The 19,372-nt window shown below is 35.2% G+C and overlaps 1 protein-coding gene across 2 annotated transcripts in view; it reads left to right on the forward strand.

Moving 5' to 3' along the window:
- The window catches only part of LOC138335117 (uncharacterized), a 79,619-nt gene extending 63,071 nt beyond the window's left edge, over nucleotides 1-16,548 (forward strand). For both annotated transcript variants that reach the window (XM_069284044.1, XM_069284045.1), the window contains exons 5-10: nucleotides 1,106-1,424; nucleotides 4,094-6,028; nucleotides 7,278-7,467; nucleotides 7,895-8,141; nucleotides 8,498-8,641; nucleotides 9,217-16,548. In XM_069284044.1, coding sequence (XP_069140145.1) covers nucleotides 1,106-1,424; nucleotides 4,094-6,028; nucleotides 7,278-7,467; nucleotides 7,895-8,141; nucleotides 8,498-8,641; nucleotides 9,217-9,339 — 2,958 coding nt within the window. In that variant the 3' untranslated portion in view covers nucleotides 9,340-16,548. The remainder of the gene's footprint in view (nucleotides 1-1,105; nucleotides 1,425-4,093; nucleotides 6,029-7,277; nucleotides 7,468-7,894; nucleotides 8,142-8,497; nucleotides 8,642-9,216) is intronic.
- Nucleotides 16,549-19,372: the final 2,824 nt, after the last annotated feature.

Here is a 19,372-nt window from a genome sequence, read left to right on the forward strand (position 1 = left end):
TGTTTGACTTCATTGTGTGATTATCAGTAAAGAGATGTTGTAATAATTTATTATTTCTTAAAATATCGGGTAAATATGACACTTTAGAATAAAACCGTTCTTTCACCATACATACAGTTGCACATGTTATTCATTTTGTAAACGTTTGCATCGAGTACTGTCCTCTTTGACTTCATCATGTCCATATATGATATACAGAAACTCTAATCCCGAACATACTCCAGTTTTTCTTGTACTTTCGTTTGTATTTCAAAACATCAAGATCCGTAATTCATTAACCGTCAAGCCATGTCCGTGATTATAACAATGGTATTTCCGGTTTATCATAGCCGATCGTTTTGCGTTTTGCGTTTTGCGTTAATCGTTAGCCGGTATTGCGTTAATCGTTTATCGTTAATTGTTAATCGTTAGCGTTAGCAATCGTTAGCGTTAGCTAACGGACGATTTTTTTGCCTTGCGTTTGCGTTAGGCTGGGAACGTTAAACGGTTCAGGTACTGTAGGGGAAATGGAGGTAAATCCTATAAATCGTTACCTGTCCTAGAGTTGTGCATGGATTGTAATCAAATTTGGCCACAAACATCCTTGGGGGAAGGGGAACAAAACTTGTATAAATTTTGGCTCTGACTCCCCCGGGGCAGGAGTGGCGGGGCCCAATAGGGGAAATAGAGGTAAATCCTATAAATCGGTACTTGTCCTAGAGTTCTGCATGGATTGTAACCAAATTTGGCCACAAATATCCATGGGGGAAGGGGAATAGAGTTTGTATAAATTTTGGCTCTGACACCTGGGGGCATGAGGGGCAAGGCCCGGTAAATCCTATAAATCGCTACTAGTCATATAGTTCTGCTTGGATTTTATCCAAATTTGGCCCAGAAACATCCTTGGGGTTAACAGAATTTGTATAAATTTTGGCCTTGACCCCCTGGAGCAGAAAGAGGGGAATTAGATGTAAATATTCAAATTCCTTCAGAAAAGAAACAATGAACCTGTATTCAGAACATTACTAGGCATTACAAACCAGGTGAGCGATACAGGCCCTCTGGGCCTCTTGTTTTCTTTTTTGTTCTGTGACCATATTATTATCTGTTTTAATTTCTGCTATAGAAACAGAGCACAGATCATGTGTATGTGGAATACCCCGTACGGTACACACCTAAAAAGACAGGTCTGGAGCAGGAAGCAGGGTTACATGCCAGTGCCTCAGCCTCTGCATCAGCCCCGAACCCGTCGTCTCAGAACCAGGTAGGAATACCCGACCCTACTGAGGAAGACTATAAAGATTTTTTAGATCTGATTGACAACATTGATGATGACGAAGACGATGATGCTGGAGGACGGAATGGTCAGAATGAAGAAACTAAACTTAAAGTAGCTGGAGACTTAGAGAGTCATCATAGTCCAGAAGTCCCGACAAATTCTAAAGGTATGGACCAGAATAACACTGGTGTTCTAAAGGGGTACCTGCTGTATTGGCTGGTGACATATGCTATTTCTGTTAATCTGCCTTCTTTGGCCTTTCATCATCAGATCAAAATTTAAAAGGCATTCTCAATATTCCAGGAGTTACTATCAGTGTCCTTAAACCTTGAATAATCTTATAAACTGAAGTTGCCTGCATGACCTCTATGTAGAACAGGTCATTAACTGAACCCATTAACTTTTGGTCTAGCATTGCCTTAAATGAAGGCAAGTTTAATTTACAGTGATTACTAATAGTAATGTTTGTGCAGGACTAGTATCTCCAGTGGTAATGGAACGTAACTTTTTGTAATCTTCCCGCTGAAGTGACTTTAGCTCGAGATATCATCTTCTGATGTCATTCTATCAGCGATAGAAACAATAGTCCCGCACAAAGATTACCAGGAATCACATGGTAAATGAATTATTCCCATTGCTGTTGGTCCAATACTTGGTTTCTAATTGTGCTGTCCAATACTTGGTTTCTAATTGTGCTGGTCCAATACTTGGTTTCTAATTGTGTTGGTCCAATACTTGGTTTCTAATTGTGTTGGTCAATACTTGCTTTTATTGTGTTGGTCAATACTTGGTTTCTTATTGTGTTGGTCCAACACTTGGTTTCTAATTGTGCTGGTCCAATACTTAGTTTCTAATTGTGTTGGTCCAATACTTGGTTTCTAATTGTGCTGGTCCAATACTTGGTTTCTGATTGTGTTGGTCCAATATACTTGGTTTCTGATTGTGTTGGTCCAATACTTGGTTTCTAATTGTGTTGGTCCAATACTTGGTTTCTAATTGTGCTGGTCCAATACTTGGTTTCTAATTGTGTAGGTCCAATACTTGGTTTCTAATTGTGTTGGTCCAATACTTGGTTTCTAATTGTATTGGTCCAACACTTGGTTTCTAATTGTGTTGGTCCAATACTTGGTTTCTAATTGTGTTGGTCCAATACTTGGTTTTAATTGTGCTGGTCCAATACTTGGTGTGCTCAAATTGGTGTCTGGGTCCAAAATTTGGTTTCTAATTGTGTTGGTCCAATACTTAGTTTTTAATTGTGTTGGTCCAATACATGGTTTCTAAATGTGTTGGTCCAATTCTTGGTTTCTGATTGTGTTGGTCCAATACTTGGTTTCTAATTGTGTTGGATTAATATTTGGTTTTAAAATTGTGTTGGTCCAATACTTGGTTTCTAATTGTGTTGGTCCAATACTTGGTTTCTAATTGTGTTGGTCCAATACTTGGTTTCTAATTGTGTTGGTCCAATACTTGGTTTCTAATTGTGTTGGTCCAATACTTGGTTTCTAATTGTGTTGGTCCAATACTTGGTTTCTAATTGTGTTGGTCCAATACTTGGTTTCTAATTGTGTTGGTCCAATACTTGGTTTCTAATTGTGTTGGTCCAATACTTGGTTTCTAATTGTGTTGGTCCAATACTTGGTTTCTAATTGTGTTGGTCCAATACTTGGTTTCTAATTGTGTTGGTCCAATACTTGGTTTCTAATTGTGTTGGTCCAATACTTGGTTTCTAATTGTGTTGGTCCAATACTTGGTTTCTAATTGTGCTGGTCCAATACTTGGTTTCTAATTGTGCTGGTCCAATATTTGGTTTCTAATTGTGTTGGTCCAATACTTAGTTTTTAATTGTGTTGGTCCAATACTTGGTTTCTAAATGTGTTGGTCCAATTCTTGGTTTCTGATTGTGTTGGTCCAATACTTGGTTTCTGATTGTGTTGGTCCAATATACTTGGTTTCTGATTGTGCTGGTCCAATACTTGGTTTCTAATTGTGTTGGTCCAATACTTGGTTTCTAATTGTGTTGGTCCAACACTTGGTTTCTAATTATGTTGGTCCAATACTTGGTTTCTAATTGTGCTGGTCCAATACTTGGTTTCTAATTGTGCTGGTCCAATATTTGGTTTCTAATTGTGTTGGTCAATACTTGGTTTATTATTGTGTTGGTCAAATACTTAGTTTTTAATTGTGTTGGTCCAATACTTGGTTTCTAAATGTGTTGGTCCAATTCTTGGTTTCTGATTGTGTTGGTCCAATACTTGGTTTCTGATTGTGTTGGTCCAATATACTTGGTTTCTGATTGTGTTGGTCCAATACTTGGTTTCTGATTGTGTTGGTCCAATATACTTGGTTTCTGATTGTGTTGGTCCAATATTTGGTTTCTAATTGTGTTGGTCAATACTTTGTTTCTAATTGTGTAGGTCCAATACTTGGTTTCTAATTGTGTTGGATTAATATTTGGTTTTAAAATTGTGTTGGTCAATACTTGGTTTCTAATTGTGTTGGTCCAATACTTGGTTTCTAATTGTGTTGGTCCAATACTTAGTTTCTAATTGTGTTGGTCCAATACTTGGTTTCTAATTGTGTTGGTCCAATATACTTGGCTTCTGATTGTGTTGGTCCAATATACTTGGTTTCTGATTGTGTCATTGGTTCAATACTTGGTTTCTGATTGTGTTGTTCCAATACCTGTTTATGATATTAGCTTTATTACTGTTCAATAATCTTGAATACTGTATAAATGAAATTCTCGTTGTTTCATGGTTGCTATTGGAACCATAAATGTAAAAAAAATAAAAACACCAAATAATGTCACGTATAACATATTTTTATGTTTTTCAGATTATGTTCAAGATGTCCAGGGTGCTGTAGGTGGTTGCTCTGTAATTATTGATAAAGACAGCAGTGATAATGACTTAGACACGTCAGAAGATGACTTTGTCAACCAAGACTTCTGGTTGTCCAACAAACTGCCTTCTTTACCCCGAAGGTTGGATTCACATCACCGGCCTCCAGCAAGACCATTCTCGGAGTTTGACCTGGACCGTGTACAAGCCATGACAACATCCGTTCCACCCCTGCCTGCAAGAGGAACATCTCTTATAGAAAAAGGACCAACGTTTATTAGCAGTATTCCAATTAGTGTTGATTCCGATTTAAGACCCCCGCCCCGGAGAAAACGCGGAAATGTTAATATCGAACAAGGACTTCACAAAAAGGCATCAAAGTCTATCAGTGAAGATAATGTTTCTGTTCGATCACCCCTGGTTACATCAAATGCAGATGATATAAAGGATTTAGATGATGGGTATGACACTGTTGTTGAACTCCGAAAGTCAAACTCAGATAGCGCGGCTTCTGATCCATGGGTACGAAGCCTAGAAAGTGGTGATGAGAATAGCCGAAAGTCTACTCTGAAGGCTTTTGATGACGCTCAGTTATTTGTTCGTTTACCAAACACAGCGGACGAGAGTGACGACTTCTACAGTCTTAGTACACCAACTCCAGAAGACAGTGTCTCTTACAATTTCACACGTACATCTTCGTGTGGAGAGGAGGGAGTCCACACTGACAACAATTTAGATCTAGATTCTGCTGCAAGTGGGATGAAACATTTGACATTAGGTAAGAAGGACGAAAATTATAATCTTTGTGATAAAAAACCTGATGGGCATACTCCTTCACCAGATGAACTAATTGCTTCAAACCTTTATGACTTTGGGAAAAGTTATTTAATGAAGGAACCTGTCAATGTAAGAGCCGAAAACATCTATGACTTTGCCCGCTCAGAGGGCACTCTTGTCCACACTCCCATTCCCGCCTCTTCTCAATCTAGTCTTCCGCAGCGATCGAACAGTGTTGTTAATCAGCCGACGTTTAGTACGTGTAGTCGAACTGAGTTCAGCGAGTTTGATTCTTTGTATTCAATTCCTAAGTCAGCTAAACCTGTGGCTGGCTTGTCCACCGAGGAGGTATTGCGCCCTGTGCGACCACCAAGGCGAGTAACTCCAGAACCTGCGCCATCATTGTATTCGGTGCCTCCGAAAAGATTATCAAAGTCTCAGAATAGTTCATCTACGGCGGATGTTGAACCACCAGTAGCCTTGTACTCTGTACCTCAGAAAAAAGCTTCAAAATCACACAGTAGTTCTTCCATGTTAGAAGAATCGTGTGAAAATCCCAAATCCTCTACAACACCAAAGACAAAGTCTATGGATTCCTTCCTTGCGCCCAAACCACCCTCTTTGGATACCTTACCAAGTCAGAAGCCGCCTTCGTTAGAAAAGTTAACATGTCCTATTCCGCCACCTGTAGAATCTCTTCCCTCCCAGAAACAGGCTACTGTGACTTCACCAGTGCGACGTAGTCCTCTGTCTATGCGACCCTTGCCTTCGTTACCAACAGACACAGACAGTAATAGTGATATGCAAAACAAATTGATATCTATATCAAAGGCGGAAAGAGCAACCTCGCCATCACATGATGGATTTATGTTTAATTTTGTGCCGGATGCTGAAACAAATTCAAAAAGTAGCACTGCTTCTTCATCAGGATCTGGGGAATCCAAGGAAGAGGAAGCTGATCCTGTGTATGAGGATGCAACCGGTAGGAATGCCAACCCACCGCTTCCACCAAAGAGGAGCATTCGTAGGAATACAAATCGATCCGTCAGTGTATATATTCCTGGCAAAACAGCTGGCTCACAAACTACCAGACTAGACCCAGGGCCCACAAGGGCAGAGTCTATGGACGATCAGGCCATCTCTCGTCCTAAAGGTACCACCTTTTATTAATACTTTTATCATATGAAGATGATCAATTAATCAGATTAGAATGTTTGTTCTAAGAACAAATGGTATTGTATTAGGTAGAACCTCCTTGGAATACTGTATTTGACCCATTAAGCTCCCATGACCCTTTAAGCGTCCCTCACCCTTTTTGAGGCCTCGATTACAATTGCCCAGCATTAATAAAGACCAAAACTACACAAAACTGTACAGATTAACAATAATTTGGTCTATTAAAATCGGTATCTTTTCATTATGATTTTTAAATTTTTAAACGCCCTGGGCACTTATTGTGTTAAATAGGTAGATCAATAGTGTCATTGTGGTCACACTTTGATAAAAAGTTGACTGAAAATATGATAGAAGGAAGATAATATTGCTGTTGTAGATTGTTTGATTGTAGGATTGATTTCGTGTTTTTACATTCGCTATCAATTGTTTTTTTCATTTAAAGTTGGCATACATGTAATTAGAATTTTACTAGACAATAAACTATCATGCATATGTTGGTTAACGTTCTGTAACAACTTAACAAGAAGAATTACATGTTCTACCCAACATGTTCCTTCTAACTTAATATTCAGAGATACAATACATTGCGTTTCACTAGATGCTATCAAGCCTTTATCAAAACCTCCCGCTTTTAAACTCAGCATACATTTATACATACTGGTAGTATAAATTGACATCTTTTTACTGCAACTTTAATTTTTATTTTAGCATGTCTTATTTTTTTGTGGTGGCTAAAATTAAAATTGAAGTTTGTTTGCAGCAGGGTCAATTTGGGTTTCCTACTCAATGTCTTTGACATAATATTCCAGTGAGATAACAAGTTATAATTTAAGATGGAATAGAAATTTCTTTTATTACATGAAGATGGAATTGAATATATTTATAACTATTGCCGGATAGATATTACATTAAGATGGAATTGGATATATTTATAGCTATTTGGGGGTAGTCAGGGTCATTTAAGGATGTCCCAGGTTTAGGAGGTTGAGGAAAACCAGAGTGCCCAGAGAAAAACCAATGACCTGCAGTTAGTACTTGGCTGCTACGACACCTACAATTTGAACTTGTGACCCAGAGGTGGAGGACTTTTGATATTATACCTGGTCATATTAACTTAGTCCTCTTGGCCCTGTGAAAATAAAATCTTTTAAGATGAAGAAAACAAGACTGCAACAGAGAAACTTCACATTTGTGTTGTGTGTTTTCAATAATGTGGTGTATTTCAGTGGGAAGACAAATGTCTCTGACAGAGAGGCAGCAAATACGGCAGCCTGCAGCATCCATAGTGGTGGTGCCCTTGAAGCAGAGCCAAGTCGACTTGTTAAATGAGGAGCAAAAACTACACGGAGTTGGACTAGACATCAGTCCCAAATCTGCCAATGCCATCGCCCTCATTGAAATGTATAATGGTGTATGGTAGGTATCCATGGAGAAGTAAGTTTGTTGACTGGGGCTCAGTACCAAAATCTGAAGTGAAAATTCACCAAAGTCACCTTCTCTTATGTTGGTTTCCTATGTACAATTTCTGTGTCTTCCCTTGCTTGGATCCCATATACATTTCATTCTTATTTCTAGACCAACAAATATGGTCTGCATCATAAGTTGATTATGTGTAAGCAATTATTGTGATAAATTGAATTATTAGTGTTTTTCAGTGAAATGGCTCTTTATATATTATTTGTTATTGCTCAGGCGACATAAGTATCTTGCATGGGATAAATCAGTATGACACAGGTCACCTGTAGGCATAAAAAATGATACCCATCCTGTCATATATCCCATCCTCCCCTGCTATGTGAATACAGGGGGATAGTTTATATCTGTTAATCTTGATTGTTTACAGGATAGCAGGTTGGGATGGACGTCGTTTTCCCCGTCTTGCTGAAAAGATCCACATCGGGGATCAGTTATTATCTGTGGAAGATGTCCGTGTAACAAGTTCGTTACAGGCTTCAAAACTACTGAAACAGACACAATCACAGAGAGTGACTTTTGTCATTAAGCGTCTCCCATATGCCCATATTATAGCTCTTCGCAGAAACCATGACGGAGAAAGCCTTGGCATCACTCGTGAAGGTGGAACGGCCGAGGTAATGTTTTCATGTACAGCCTACTAAGACTACCCAAGTGACAAAGTAAAAATGTATGACCTTTACCCACAGGTCAAATTGTGTTGACCATTTGTACCCCATAGTATGGTCTAATTAAGCAGGGGGTCTTTATGCAGAGGTGGCTGCTAAGGTAGGTTTTATTGTTTGTGTAAAATTATCTGTATTATTCAGATCCAACTCTAGACTCAAGGCAGACTGAATTGTTCAAAATTCTTCGCTTTACTCAGTCTCATTCACCCATGAACATTCATAATGAATCATTCCAACTTCTGAATTGGAAGAGTTCAAATGTGTCTTGAGGGGTAAATGAGTAAAGTTTCATATTTGTTGTGTAGATTACCTATGTGGATCCTAATGGATTGGTGGGACGGTCTGGCCTTCAGAAGCGAGCCCGGACAGTAGACGGAGTCGGGGAATGTAACTGGATGTTGACTGAAATAAACAGCCGATCACTCAACTTCTCATACAAGGGAGAGGAGGTAGGTCTTATCGTACAGACAGTTATATTTTATGGTTAAAATTATCACAATTTGTACAATAAAAATGAAAAATTACATTTTAACAGTTATCACAATATCACAATCTGGCTATGAGGGTATATATATTTCATTTAATTCTTAATATTTCGTGGATTTTTTGCGAAATTGCAGGGAAAAAAAACTGGTTGTACATATATATACATTTCAAATCATGTTTGCAAAATAATTTAAACAATAGTTTCTTGTTTCAGGTTTAAAAAAATATTTCAAAGTTCTTTAAGAGATATACTTGCTTAAATGTACAATAATTGCCTTGTTAAGAGAGAAATGCTTGTGCAGAATTGTCTGATCATACCAGTATTTTCAGAATAGTAACTCACCTACTTAGGACTTGTATGTTTCTTGTTGATTAGTAGTTAGTATCATATGAAAGGGGAGTTGTTAGATCTTGTATTGGAGCATATTGTAGAGCATCGTAGTGGAGTTAAGAGTCTAATTTTAATTAGATTGACTACAAAATTTTTGAATTTTTCATTTCTTTTTTTTTTTTTTTGACAAAGATGTGTATGTTTCAGATTGAGCGTTTGCTTAATGCTGTTGGGAGGGATATCTCCATTGTGGTACAACCAGTGGACTTTGTTAAACAAATGAAGAAACAACTTAAAAAACTGAAAAACTACAAAGATTATCTCTACTGATACTATACAAACAACAGACTACAAGGCTCAATGTTGCTGCTGAAAATTAAGCTTTTGAATTTGTTTGAATTCGCTCACAGGTACCAGGTTATCATTTTCTGGTATTCAGACCATTTCTACAAACAGGTATTAAGAATGTGTTTCTTTTTGATATATATATCTTCAATTTACCCAAAGGCTATGAAAAAATTTAAAAGATGAAACAATTCACAGAAAAGTTGTTGCTAGTTTCTTTAAGCTTTAAGTGATGTGATGTTGTTGCTTTAAAATGGAGAAAAAATGCTTTAATGTTTATGATGTATTTGAAGATTTGATAGAAAAATAATTACAAAATACGCACTGGCTTAGCAAATACATATTATATAAATATATAATCTTGTTATATTTTAAGTGTTACATTTTATGAACAGATTTTTAAAAAAAAAAGACGATTAATATATATTAACAGAAGTAGGCTTGTCTATAAAGAGTTTAACGATTCAAATGTATTGCATTAGGGTACTGTACACCAACCATCTCTCGCGGCTTTTAAATTTCGTGATGTCCATTTCAAAACAAGTTCGTGAAGATTAACATTTGTGGATTTGAAAACTATCCAGAAATTTCTAGCAGAATAAATAATATTAATGCTAATTTGTGAAGATAAACGTTTGCAAATTTACTTTCGAAATTCACGAAAGTAAATCGCACACAAAACAAAGTTTGTTTACAGTATGTTGTTTAAGACTAGCTAGGTAATTATCTGAATGATAAAAAACAGCAATCCAAGCAAAGAGGAAGAATTCACACAAAGTACTGTGACAAAGGAAGGTCATGTTATGACAAAAAACAAAACCAACAAACAAAGTAGCATAATGCTGTGTTTTACTCTGTATCATGAAAGTAAGTATATTGATAATCTTACTTTTCAGATATTTAAATGCTACAAGGTTGCTATAATCACCAATCTTGTAAGAAGAAAAAGTACCGTAGATATAAAATTAATTATATCAAAATTATCAGGATTTCCATCTTAACCAATATTTAGGAAGAAATAGATCTGTTAATGTTGATGTCATATTAATTGAAAATCCACACTTTTCCAATAAATTATCATCAACATGTAAGTCCCTTGCAACCAATAAGTAAATAATGCAAGCCCTTCATATGAATAACCTTGTGTTAAAAAAAATAGTCACCTTCATTTTTTGTGAATTTTTTCAATTTCAAATTGGCTTAAAGTAATTCTCTTGTGTGTTGCTCCTCCGACTTTGGTTACTTTAACACTGTGAGATAGGATAAATATGATAGTTATTTATATTCCTTGGTCAATTAGATATAGAATATGATATTGATTATATGTATATAAATATAGATTTTAAAAGTAATATTTATGCTTGGAAACGATAATTTTTGCTATGAATTTTAGTGATATTTAATTATAGGGCACCTTGTATGTATATCTGTTGAAACATTCCCAATTATTGTAAGTTTTTGTAGTCCAGCATTCCAGTGTTAAACTTTAGAGCCAAATGTTCTAAAACAGCAACTTTTGTTCATCCTTTACGGAATAAAAAGAAATAAGTTACCATATTTGTCTCAATAAGCTCCCAGGGCATTTAGAAAAATGATAAAATGAAAATGTTCTTAAAATGGCGAAATTATTGCAAAGCAAATCACAAACCTATACATTTTTGATAGTTTAAGTCTTCATGTCCGGACAATTGAAATTTACGCGTCAAATGGGGGAGAGGCGCTAATAGGGACATGAGCGTTTATTTGGTCGAATACAGTATTTTGAAGCAATATTTTATTTTAATCCAAAGAATAGATTTTGAACTTTTGCTTAGTTTTGATATCATTCTGCTTTTATTGTCAATATACATTTACCTATAATCTTATGAATAAAACACGGGATGCAATTATGATATTGACAATCAAGGGGAATTTAAGTAAGTATTCAATTTAACTCATTCACCCCTGTAGAGACATTTAGGCTCTTCTTAATCAAAGACTAGACCAGTCTATTATGAAATTTCAGGGGTGAATTGATTTAAAGGCCAATACTAGGACTTAATTGTTGTAAGAAGTATTATAATCATGCTGTTTTCTTTAATGTATAACAGAATAAATTCTTGTCATTTTAAATATTTCCCAAATCTTATTTAACATTTTTAATATTGCATTATATTTATTTTTAGCTCACCTGGCCCGAAGGGCCGGTGAGCTTATGTCATGGCGCGGCGTCCGTCGTCCGTCCGTCCGTCCGTCGTCAACATTTCCTTTAAATCGCTACTAGTCATAGAGTTCTGCATGGATTGTAACCAAATTTGGCCACAAACATCCTTGGGGGAAGGGAAACAGAAATTGCATAAATTTTGGCTCTGACACCCTGGGGGCAGGAGGGGCGGGGCCCAATAAGGGAAATAGAGGTAAATCCTATAAATCGCTACTTGTCCTAGAGTTCTGCATGGATTGTAACCAAATTTGGCCACAAACATCCTTGGGGGAAGGGGAACAGAACTTGTATAAATTTTGCCTCTGGTCCCCCGGGGGCAGGAGTAGTGGGGCCCAATAGGGGAAATAGAGGTAAATCCTTTAAATCGCTACTAGTCATAGAGTTCTACATGGATTGTAACCAAATTTGGCCACAAACATCCTTGGGGGAAGGGAAACAGAAATTGCATAAATTTTGGCTCTGGTCCCCCGGGGGCAGGAGGGGCGGGGCCCAATAGGGGAAATAGAGGTAAATCCTTTAAATCGCTACTAGTCATAGAGTTCTACATGGATTGTAACCAAATTTGGCCACAAACATCCTTGGGGGAAGGGGAACAGAACTTGTATAAATTTTGGCTCTGGTCCCCACGGGGGCAGGAGGGGCGGGGCCCAATAGGGGAAATAGAGGTAAATCCTTTATATGGCTACTAGTCATAGAGTTCTGAATGGAATGTAACCAAATTTGGCCACAAACATCCTTGGGGGAAGGGGAACAGAACTTTTATTAATTTTGGCTCTGACCCCCTGGGGGCAGGAGGGGCGGGGCCCAATAAGGGAACTAGAGGTAAATCCTATAAATCGCTACTTGTCCTAGAGTTCTGCATGGATTGTAACCAAATTCGGCCACAAACATCCTTGGAGGAAGGGGAACAGAACTTGGATAAATTTTGGCTCTGGCCACCCGGGGGCAGGAGGGGTGGGGCCCAATAGGGGAAATAGAGGTAAATCCTTTAAATCGCTACTAGTCATAGAGTTCTACATGGATTGTAACCAAATTTGGCCACAAACATCCTTGGGGAAAGGGGAACAGAATTTGTATAAATTTTGGCTCTGGCCACCCGGGGGCAGGAGGGGTGGGGCCCAATAGGGGAAATAGAGGTAAATCCTTTAAATCGCTACTAGTCATAGAGTTCTGAATGGAATGTAACCAAATTTGGCCACAAACATCCTTTGGGGAAGGGGGACAGAACTTGTATAAATTTTGGCTCTGACCCTCAGGGGGCAGGAGTGGTGGGGCCCAATAGGGGGTTTAGAGGTTAATATTAGAATTCCTTCAGCAAAGAAACAATGAACCTGTATTCAGAACATTACTTGGCATTACAAACCAGGTGAGCGATACAGGCCCTCTGGGCCTCTTGTTAGACATTGATTAGTGTATTTTGAGATTAGCTGAAGTTATCTGCTCTTTGCAGTAGGGATTGAAGTGATAATTACATAATTAGTTTTTGAGAATTATGCTATTAATTTTCGGGGAAATGAAATGACTCTCCAAGTAAAAAAGCTTAACTTCCTTGATAGAAGATGATTTTAAGTTCAAAATCACTTGATAAATATGGTATGTTATTTTAAAAATATAAAATTACCGTCTACAAAAAGGGCAAGGACTGCAGTTTTTTGCAGGTGAATATCCTTAAAATCATTACCATATATGCAAAAGCAGTTATAGAACTACATTTTGTATGAATGCCAGTTGAAATCTAAGCTGTAATGAAATAAGTGTCCCAATACTAATTCATAAACCCTTTTTAAAACATTTTTTAGTATGATTTAATTGTTGTAATGTGAGAGAGATGAATCTAGCTCACATTAGTATCACATTGCAGGAGAGCTTTGTCATCCAATGACAATAGAATTCATAATATTTAAGCATATGAATTTTCTGCTGGTTCAAATAAATATAATCGACTAATTGCCAGGCAGTAGATATATATAGCCACACCTCGTGCTTGCAAAAGCCTGTGTAACTATTCAATGTTAGCATACATAAAAAAAATATAAGGCAGGTGCAGAACCCAGATAGTTCAATCGACCACTGGTGATCTGTCAATTCGAATCTGTTTACATAAAATCAGAATCATGCATATTTTACATTAGTGATACTAATTAACATGTAGAATTGTTTTTACTGCTACACCATACAGTTACCATTGATAGATATCAACTGAGACTTAGATTTGTGTATATTCCAGTAAAAATAATACTTCGTGATTTGAATTATTTTAAAGATTTTAACTGAGGTAGAATGTTTTGTCCTAAAAAAATGTCCAGTCCTTTCCCCATGCCATAATGCTTGGCTATTTTGGAAGCATTAAGAGACATTTAGGTCTCATAGACATTTTTTTTGTTTAAAACAGGAAACCAAAATCATGAAAGATGCAGGTATCGAAAAAATTACCCGAAATTCCAATTTGGAGTTCCTTCCCCTTGGAAAAGTTTGGATGATAAAAGTAGAATGTTTTCTCTGCTGAGAGTTTATTCTCTGCCATCTTATAGAGAAATTTTACCAAATCTGAAAATTTTATTTTCATGAACAGAGAGCTATCCCAGCTGACAATTTTAAATCATCTTCAAATGTAAAATGATTTTCATGTAAATAAACAGACTATATTTAAAATTGTTTAATAAAAACGATTTTGTACATGTTTATAGAAAATTGTGTCCTAAAGCTGGACAAATAGCTTGAAATGATGGTGAAATAATTGTTTATTGTTTGTTATTTGTAAATAAGATTATACAGGAAGCCCGAGTAGTGCATCACCCAAGTCGTGCCAATTTTGTACAAAGAAGCTTATGTGTTAGTAATATTTTTATCTCGACCCTGACTTTTGTGTCATTTTGTGTACAGAGTTATCTCCTCTTGTTAGTAAGATTTCATTATTGTGTAATTATAATTAGAAGAGGAGAAAATGACCTTTAATTAAAAGCCTTCTCTGAGCATGCTTAGCAAAATAATGTGTAGGATAAGCTAAATGGATGTAAACCTTGAGGTGTTTTTTATTGATTAACTTATTGTGTCTCAACTCATCTCATGTGTTACCATATAGCTGGTAATTTGTGAACCAAAAACTTGTTCCAATATAAACGAGTAAATTTTTCATGAATCAAAGTTTTTTTAAATTTTTTTTGCAAGAGTTTTTGAAATTCATATACTTATTATTATTTAACGGATCAAAATTTCCGTGACAATGTCAATGTTTTGTGTAATTGCTAAAATATTAGACTCGCAATTGCAATAGTAACCAACTGTAGAGTATGTGTGTAAAGGGCGGTTGTTGAATACACTGTATACCTAAAGTATTTTTCATTAGCAATACTTTTCAGTAATAGAGAATAATGTGTAGCCAAGTAGACAACTACATTATATCATGATTTTCAATTTACACATTCAAAGAGCTGCGATAACATGTATATGTATTAATATTTAATGAAAACATCATTTAATGATGCAGAGTTTGTAAATAGTTTTTTGCACAAACATACAAATTTACACACATAATATTAACACTGCCTGATTTTTAAGTGCTAGAAGCTTACAGGGTAAATATGCATGCAGGCTATATGTCTTGTATAAATAGGTTGTATATACCATAAATATAGATAATTGCTATATGAAGTTTGAATTTTGGAACATTAAGAAATGGATAATTGCTATCAAAAAGAAAATTCTAAAATACGTTGAAACAAGTTTCTACTATTTTTATTCTGTATTTGCATATTACAGAGTTGTCTAGTAATTCAAAACTAAGAAGTAGTATGAAGATGAGGAAAATGCCATTGCAAGGTGCTTTAAACGTTTTATAGTTAAACATGTTTTACACTACTCTATGTGATGGTATGATAGCGTATTTATATTGTATTTTGTGCTGTTCGTTATATGCACAATATTTTTCTTTTATCATACAGTTACAAGTAAAATCAATAGCCTGTTCATGATCAGTGGCAAATGTACAGTAGCAAGTTAAATATTAGATAAGATCGTAAAATCAATGCCTGGTATTTATCATATGATGACTTTAAAAGAATGTAACATTTTATTAACTTTTATTCTTGGCTGCAAACATGCAGTTTTATATTATGACAAAGGGAATTAACTCTAATAGAAAACAAATTTTCAATTAAAGGCAATAATTTTTTTATATTACATTTTTCCCCGCAGTATTTAAATCAAAGTATGTATTTATTGACAACAGGGTCACAACTGTCATAGATAATATTTATCACCAGATTCTTAAGTACGTTCTATTTATAAACCATGTATTTACTCCTTCCTCTTCTTGCATTCATGAAATTTCTAGAGACAGAGCTTGACTAACTGACCATTGTTCAGAGATGACCATGTCATAACAGATTTGTTTCCTTGCTGCACATCCTTGCCATTGGACAATGGACATTGTTTTGTATATAGCTTTGAACGTGTCCTGTTATAATGTGTTATTGTAGCCTGATGTTGGACAAATGCTGCTGATGAGCATGTGTTAAAAGAGCATCTTATATTAGAGTATTGGTAGAGTATTTTACTAAGTATCATTTTTATGCTTACAGTTCTGTCAAAACTTGTATAATGTTCTCACTTTTTTGGCTTAAAATTAAGGCTGAAGTTGGGGAAGCAAAATTTTCATTGATATAAAAATTCATTTTTTGTTCACCCCAAAAGTATTCAAATCTCAAGACTTACTGGCGGATGAATTCTGCTATTAAATGTGATTATACTGGCTTAATTGTAAAATAAAATGTGTAGTTGCATTGAGAGTATAATGATTCATTTGTACCCTAGGCTATCAAACTCAACAATCAGCAAAAGTATGCAACTTTATATAACACTTCAGATGTTTTCACTACTGTTTAAATACATCATATAACAGGTTTTTTTTTTTTTAACATTTTTGCTATTTGGATTTTAGAGAGTTGACATTTTAGTGATGTGGCTTAATGAAGCAAATAATGTACAATTCAAGCTATACAGATGCTAGAAGCTTACAGGGTAAATATGCATGCAGGCTATATGTCTTGTATAAATAGGTTGTATATACCATAAATATAGATAATTGCTATATGAAGTTTGAATTTTGGAACATTAAGAAATGGATAATTGCTATCAAAAAGAAAATTCTAAAATACGTTGAAACAAGTTTCTACTATTTTTATTCTGTATTTGCATATTACAGAGTTGTCTAGTAATTCAAAACAAAAGAAGTAGTATGAAGATGAGGAAAATGCCATTGCAAGGTGCTTTAAACGTTTTATAGTTAAACATGTTTTACACTACTCTATGTGATGGTATGATAGCGTATTTATATTGTATTTTGTGCTGTTCGTTATATGCACAATATTTTTCTTTTATCATACAGTTACAAGTAAAATCAATAGCCTGTTCATGATCAGTGGCAAATGTACAGTAGCAAGTTAAATATTAGATAAGATCGTAAAATCAATGCCTGGTATTTATCATATGATGACTTTAAAAGAATGTAACATTTTATTAACTTTTATTCTTGGCTGCAAACATGCAGTTTTTATATTATGACAAAGGGAATTAACTCTAATAGAAAACAAATTTTCAATTAAAGGCAATAATTTTTTATATTGACCATTTTTCCCCGCAGTATTTAAATCAAAGTATGTATTTATTGACCACAGGGTCACAACTGTCATAGATAATATTTATCACCAGATTCTTAAGTACGTTCTATTTATAAACCGTGTATTTACTCCTTCCTCTTCTTGCATTCATGAAATTTCTAGAGGCAGAGCTTGATTAACTGACCATTGTTCAGAGATGACCATGTCATAACAGATTTGTTTCCTTGCTGCACATCCTTGCCATTGGACAATGGACATTGTTTTGTATATAGCTTTGAACGTGTCCTGTTATAATGTGTTATTGTAGCCTGATGTTGGACAAATGCTGCTGATGAGCATGTGTTAAAAGAGCATCTTATATTAGAGTATTGGTAGAGTATTTTACTAAGTATCATTTTTATGCTTACAGTTCTGTCAAAACTTGTATAATGTTCTCACTTTTTTGGCTTAAAATTAAGGCTGAAGTTGGGGAAGCAAAATTTTCATTGATATAAAAATTCATTTTTTGTTCACCCCAAAAGTATTCAAATCTCAAGACTTACTGGCGGATGAATTCTGCTATTAAATGTGATTATACTGGCTTAATTGTAAAATAAAATGTGTAGTTGATTGAGAGTATAATGATTCATTTGTACCCTAGGCTATCAAACTCAACAATCAGCAAAAGTATGCAACTTTATATAACACTTCAGATGTTTTCACTACTGTTTAAATACATCATATAACAGGTTTTTTTTTTTTAACATTTTTGCTATTTGGATTTTAGAGAGTTGACATTTTAGTGATGTGGCTTAATGAAGCAAATAATGTACAATTCAAGCTATTCTTGATATTTGACGAATCAGAGTTTCACACCCAAGGTAATAGGCATGCAAATATGTTATTAACACGAAAATAATTGTCTTTATTTCTCGCTTAATCATTATATGATCAGAAATTTGAATTTGTACAAGGAAGACAATATGGAAAATTTGTTTAATCTTTTAAATGACGGAATAGAATTTCATTTCAACTTCCCATAGCAATGTAAAATCTAGAATGTAAGTGGTAGTTATTTTTATCCCTATCTGCATTGCAATGTTGTATTAAAAAGCTCGTCATCATGTGATGGTAATTGTCATCTTACTACAAAGAGTACATTTATTGAATACGGTAACAAATGATGTTTTCATGATACCATTTGTATCACCAATGTGATGTATTATCAGAGTTTTACTCATTATATGGCCGTTATGAAATACAGGGTTTGTAGTAAATTATGATGCAAGTTAACAGGGTCAGTAGTGATGTGTGATCCAGAATCATTGTAAAATCATGCTTATAGAGGCTATGATTTGATGTTACCTATTTTAACTGTAATTCATTTTGTAATTTGACAGAATACCCTAGTTCTACAGTCTGACCTTTCAGAGTTACCCCCTTCGTTACAGTTTACTGAGAAAGTGAAAGAAAGGGGAGTAACTCTTATAACAATGGAAGAATCAAGGGGAGTAACTCTTATAGATCTAAAGTTTACTGACAAAGTGAAACGAAGGAGAGTAACTCTGATAGATTTTTCAGTTTTCTGACAAAGTGAAACAAAGGGGAGTAACTCTGATAGACCTAAAGTTTACTGACAAAATAAATCAGAATGTACTTTTGTTCTAGTGTACAAAACATTATCTGTGAAGAATTCGTCTACTTTCTATATTATATACTTACTGATTGTATCTGTAAAGAAGTCCATGCTGACATTTGATCAACTATTAGACTTAATGACCATATACAGAGTGAACCCAAGGGAAATAACTCTGGTACATCAGAATGAATTCATTATTCATATTCCACTTTGTTAATATTCATAGAATAGAACAAATTGTGACATAGATTACTTCTTATTTACTTTTGGTAGATATGAATTATACATCCCAGATTGTGTGTTAGATACCATATTTGTTACATGCAATTACTTATCCAGATCAAATGATTTTCACATGATCATTGAAATGTACACCATTCTTTTCATTCATACATTTGAGGTATAATATATCTCGGTAAACAACTGTTGTAAGAAATATTTCATTCCATTTTTAACCAGCAGGGATTTGACAGAAATTCTTTGGTCATAATAACCCACTATGTCCATGATGTAAACCATATTAAAATTGGACTAGGAATGGATGCCAATTATCCCCTAAACTTTCCATCTTATGTACAT

This window comes from Argopecten irradians, chromosome 11 (genome assembly GCF_041381155.1).
Source record: "Argopecten irradians isolate NY chromosome 11, Ai_NY, whole genome shotgun sequence".
Taxonomy (NCBI): domain Eukaryota; kingdom Metazoa; phylum Mollusca; class Bivalvia; order Pectinida; family Pectinidae; genus Argopecten; species Argopecten irradians.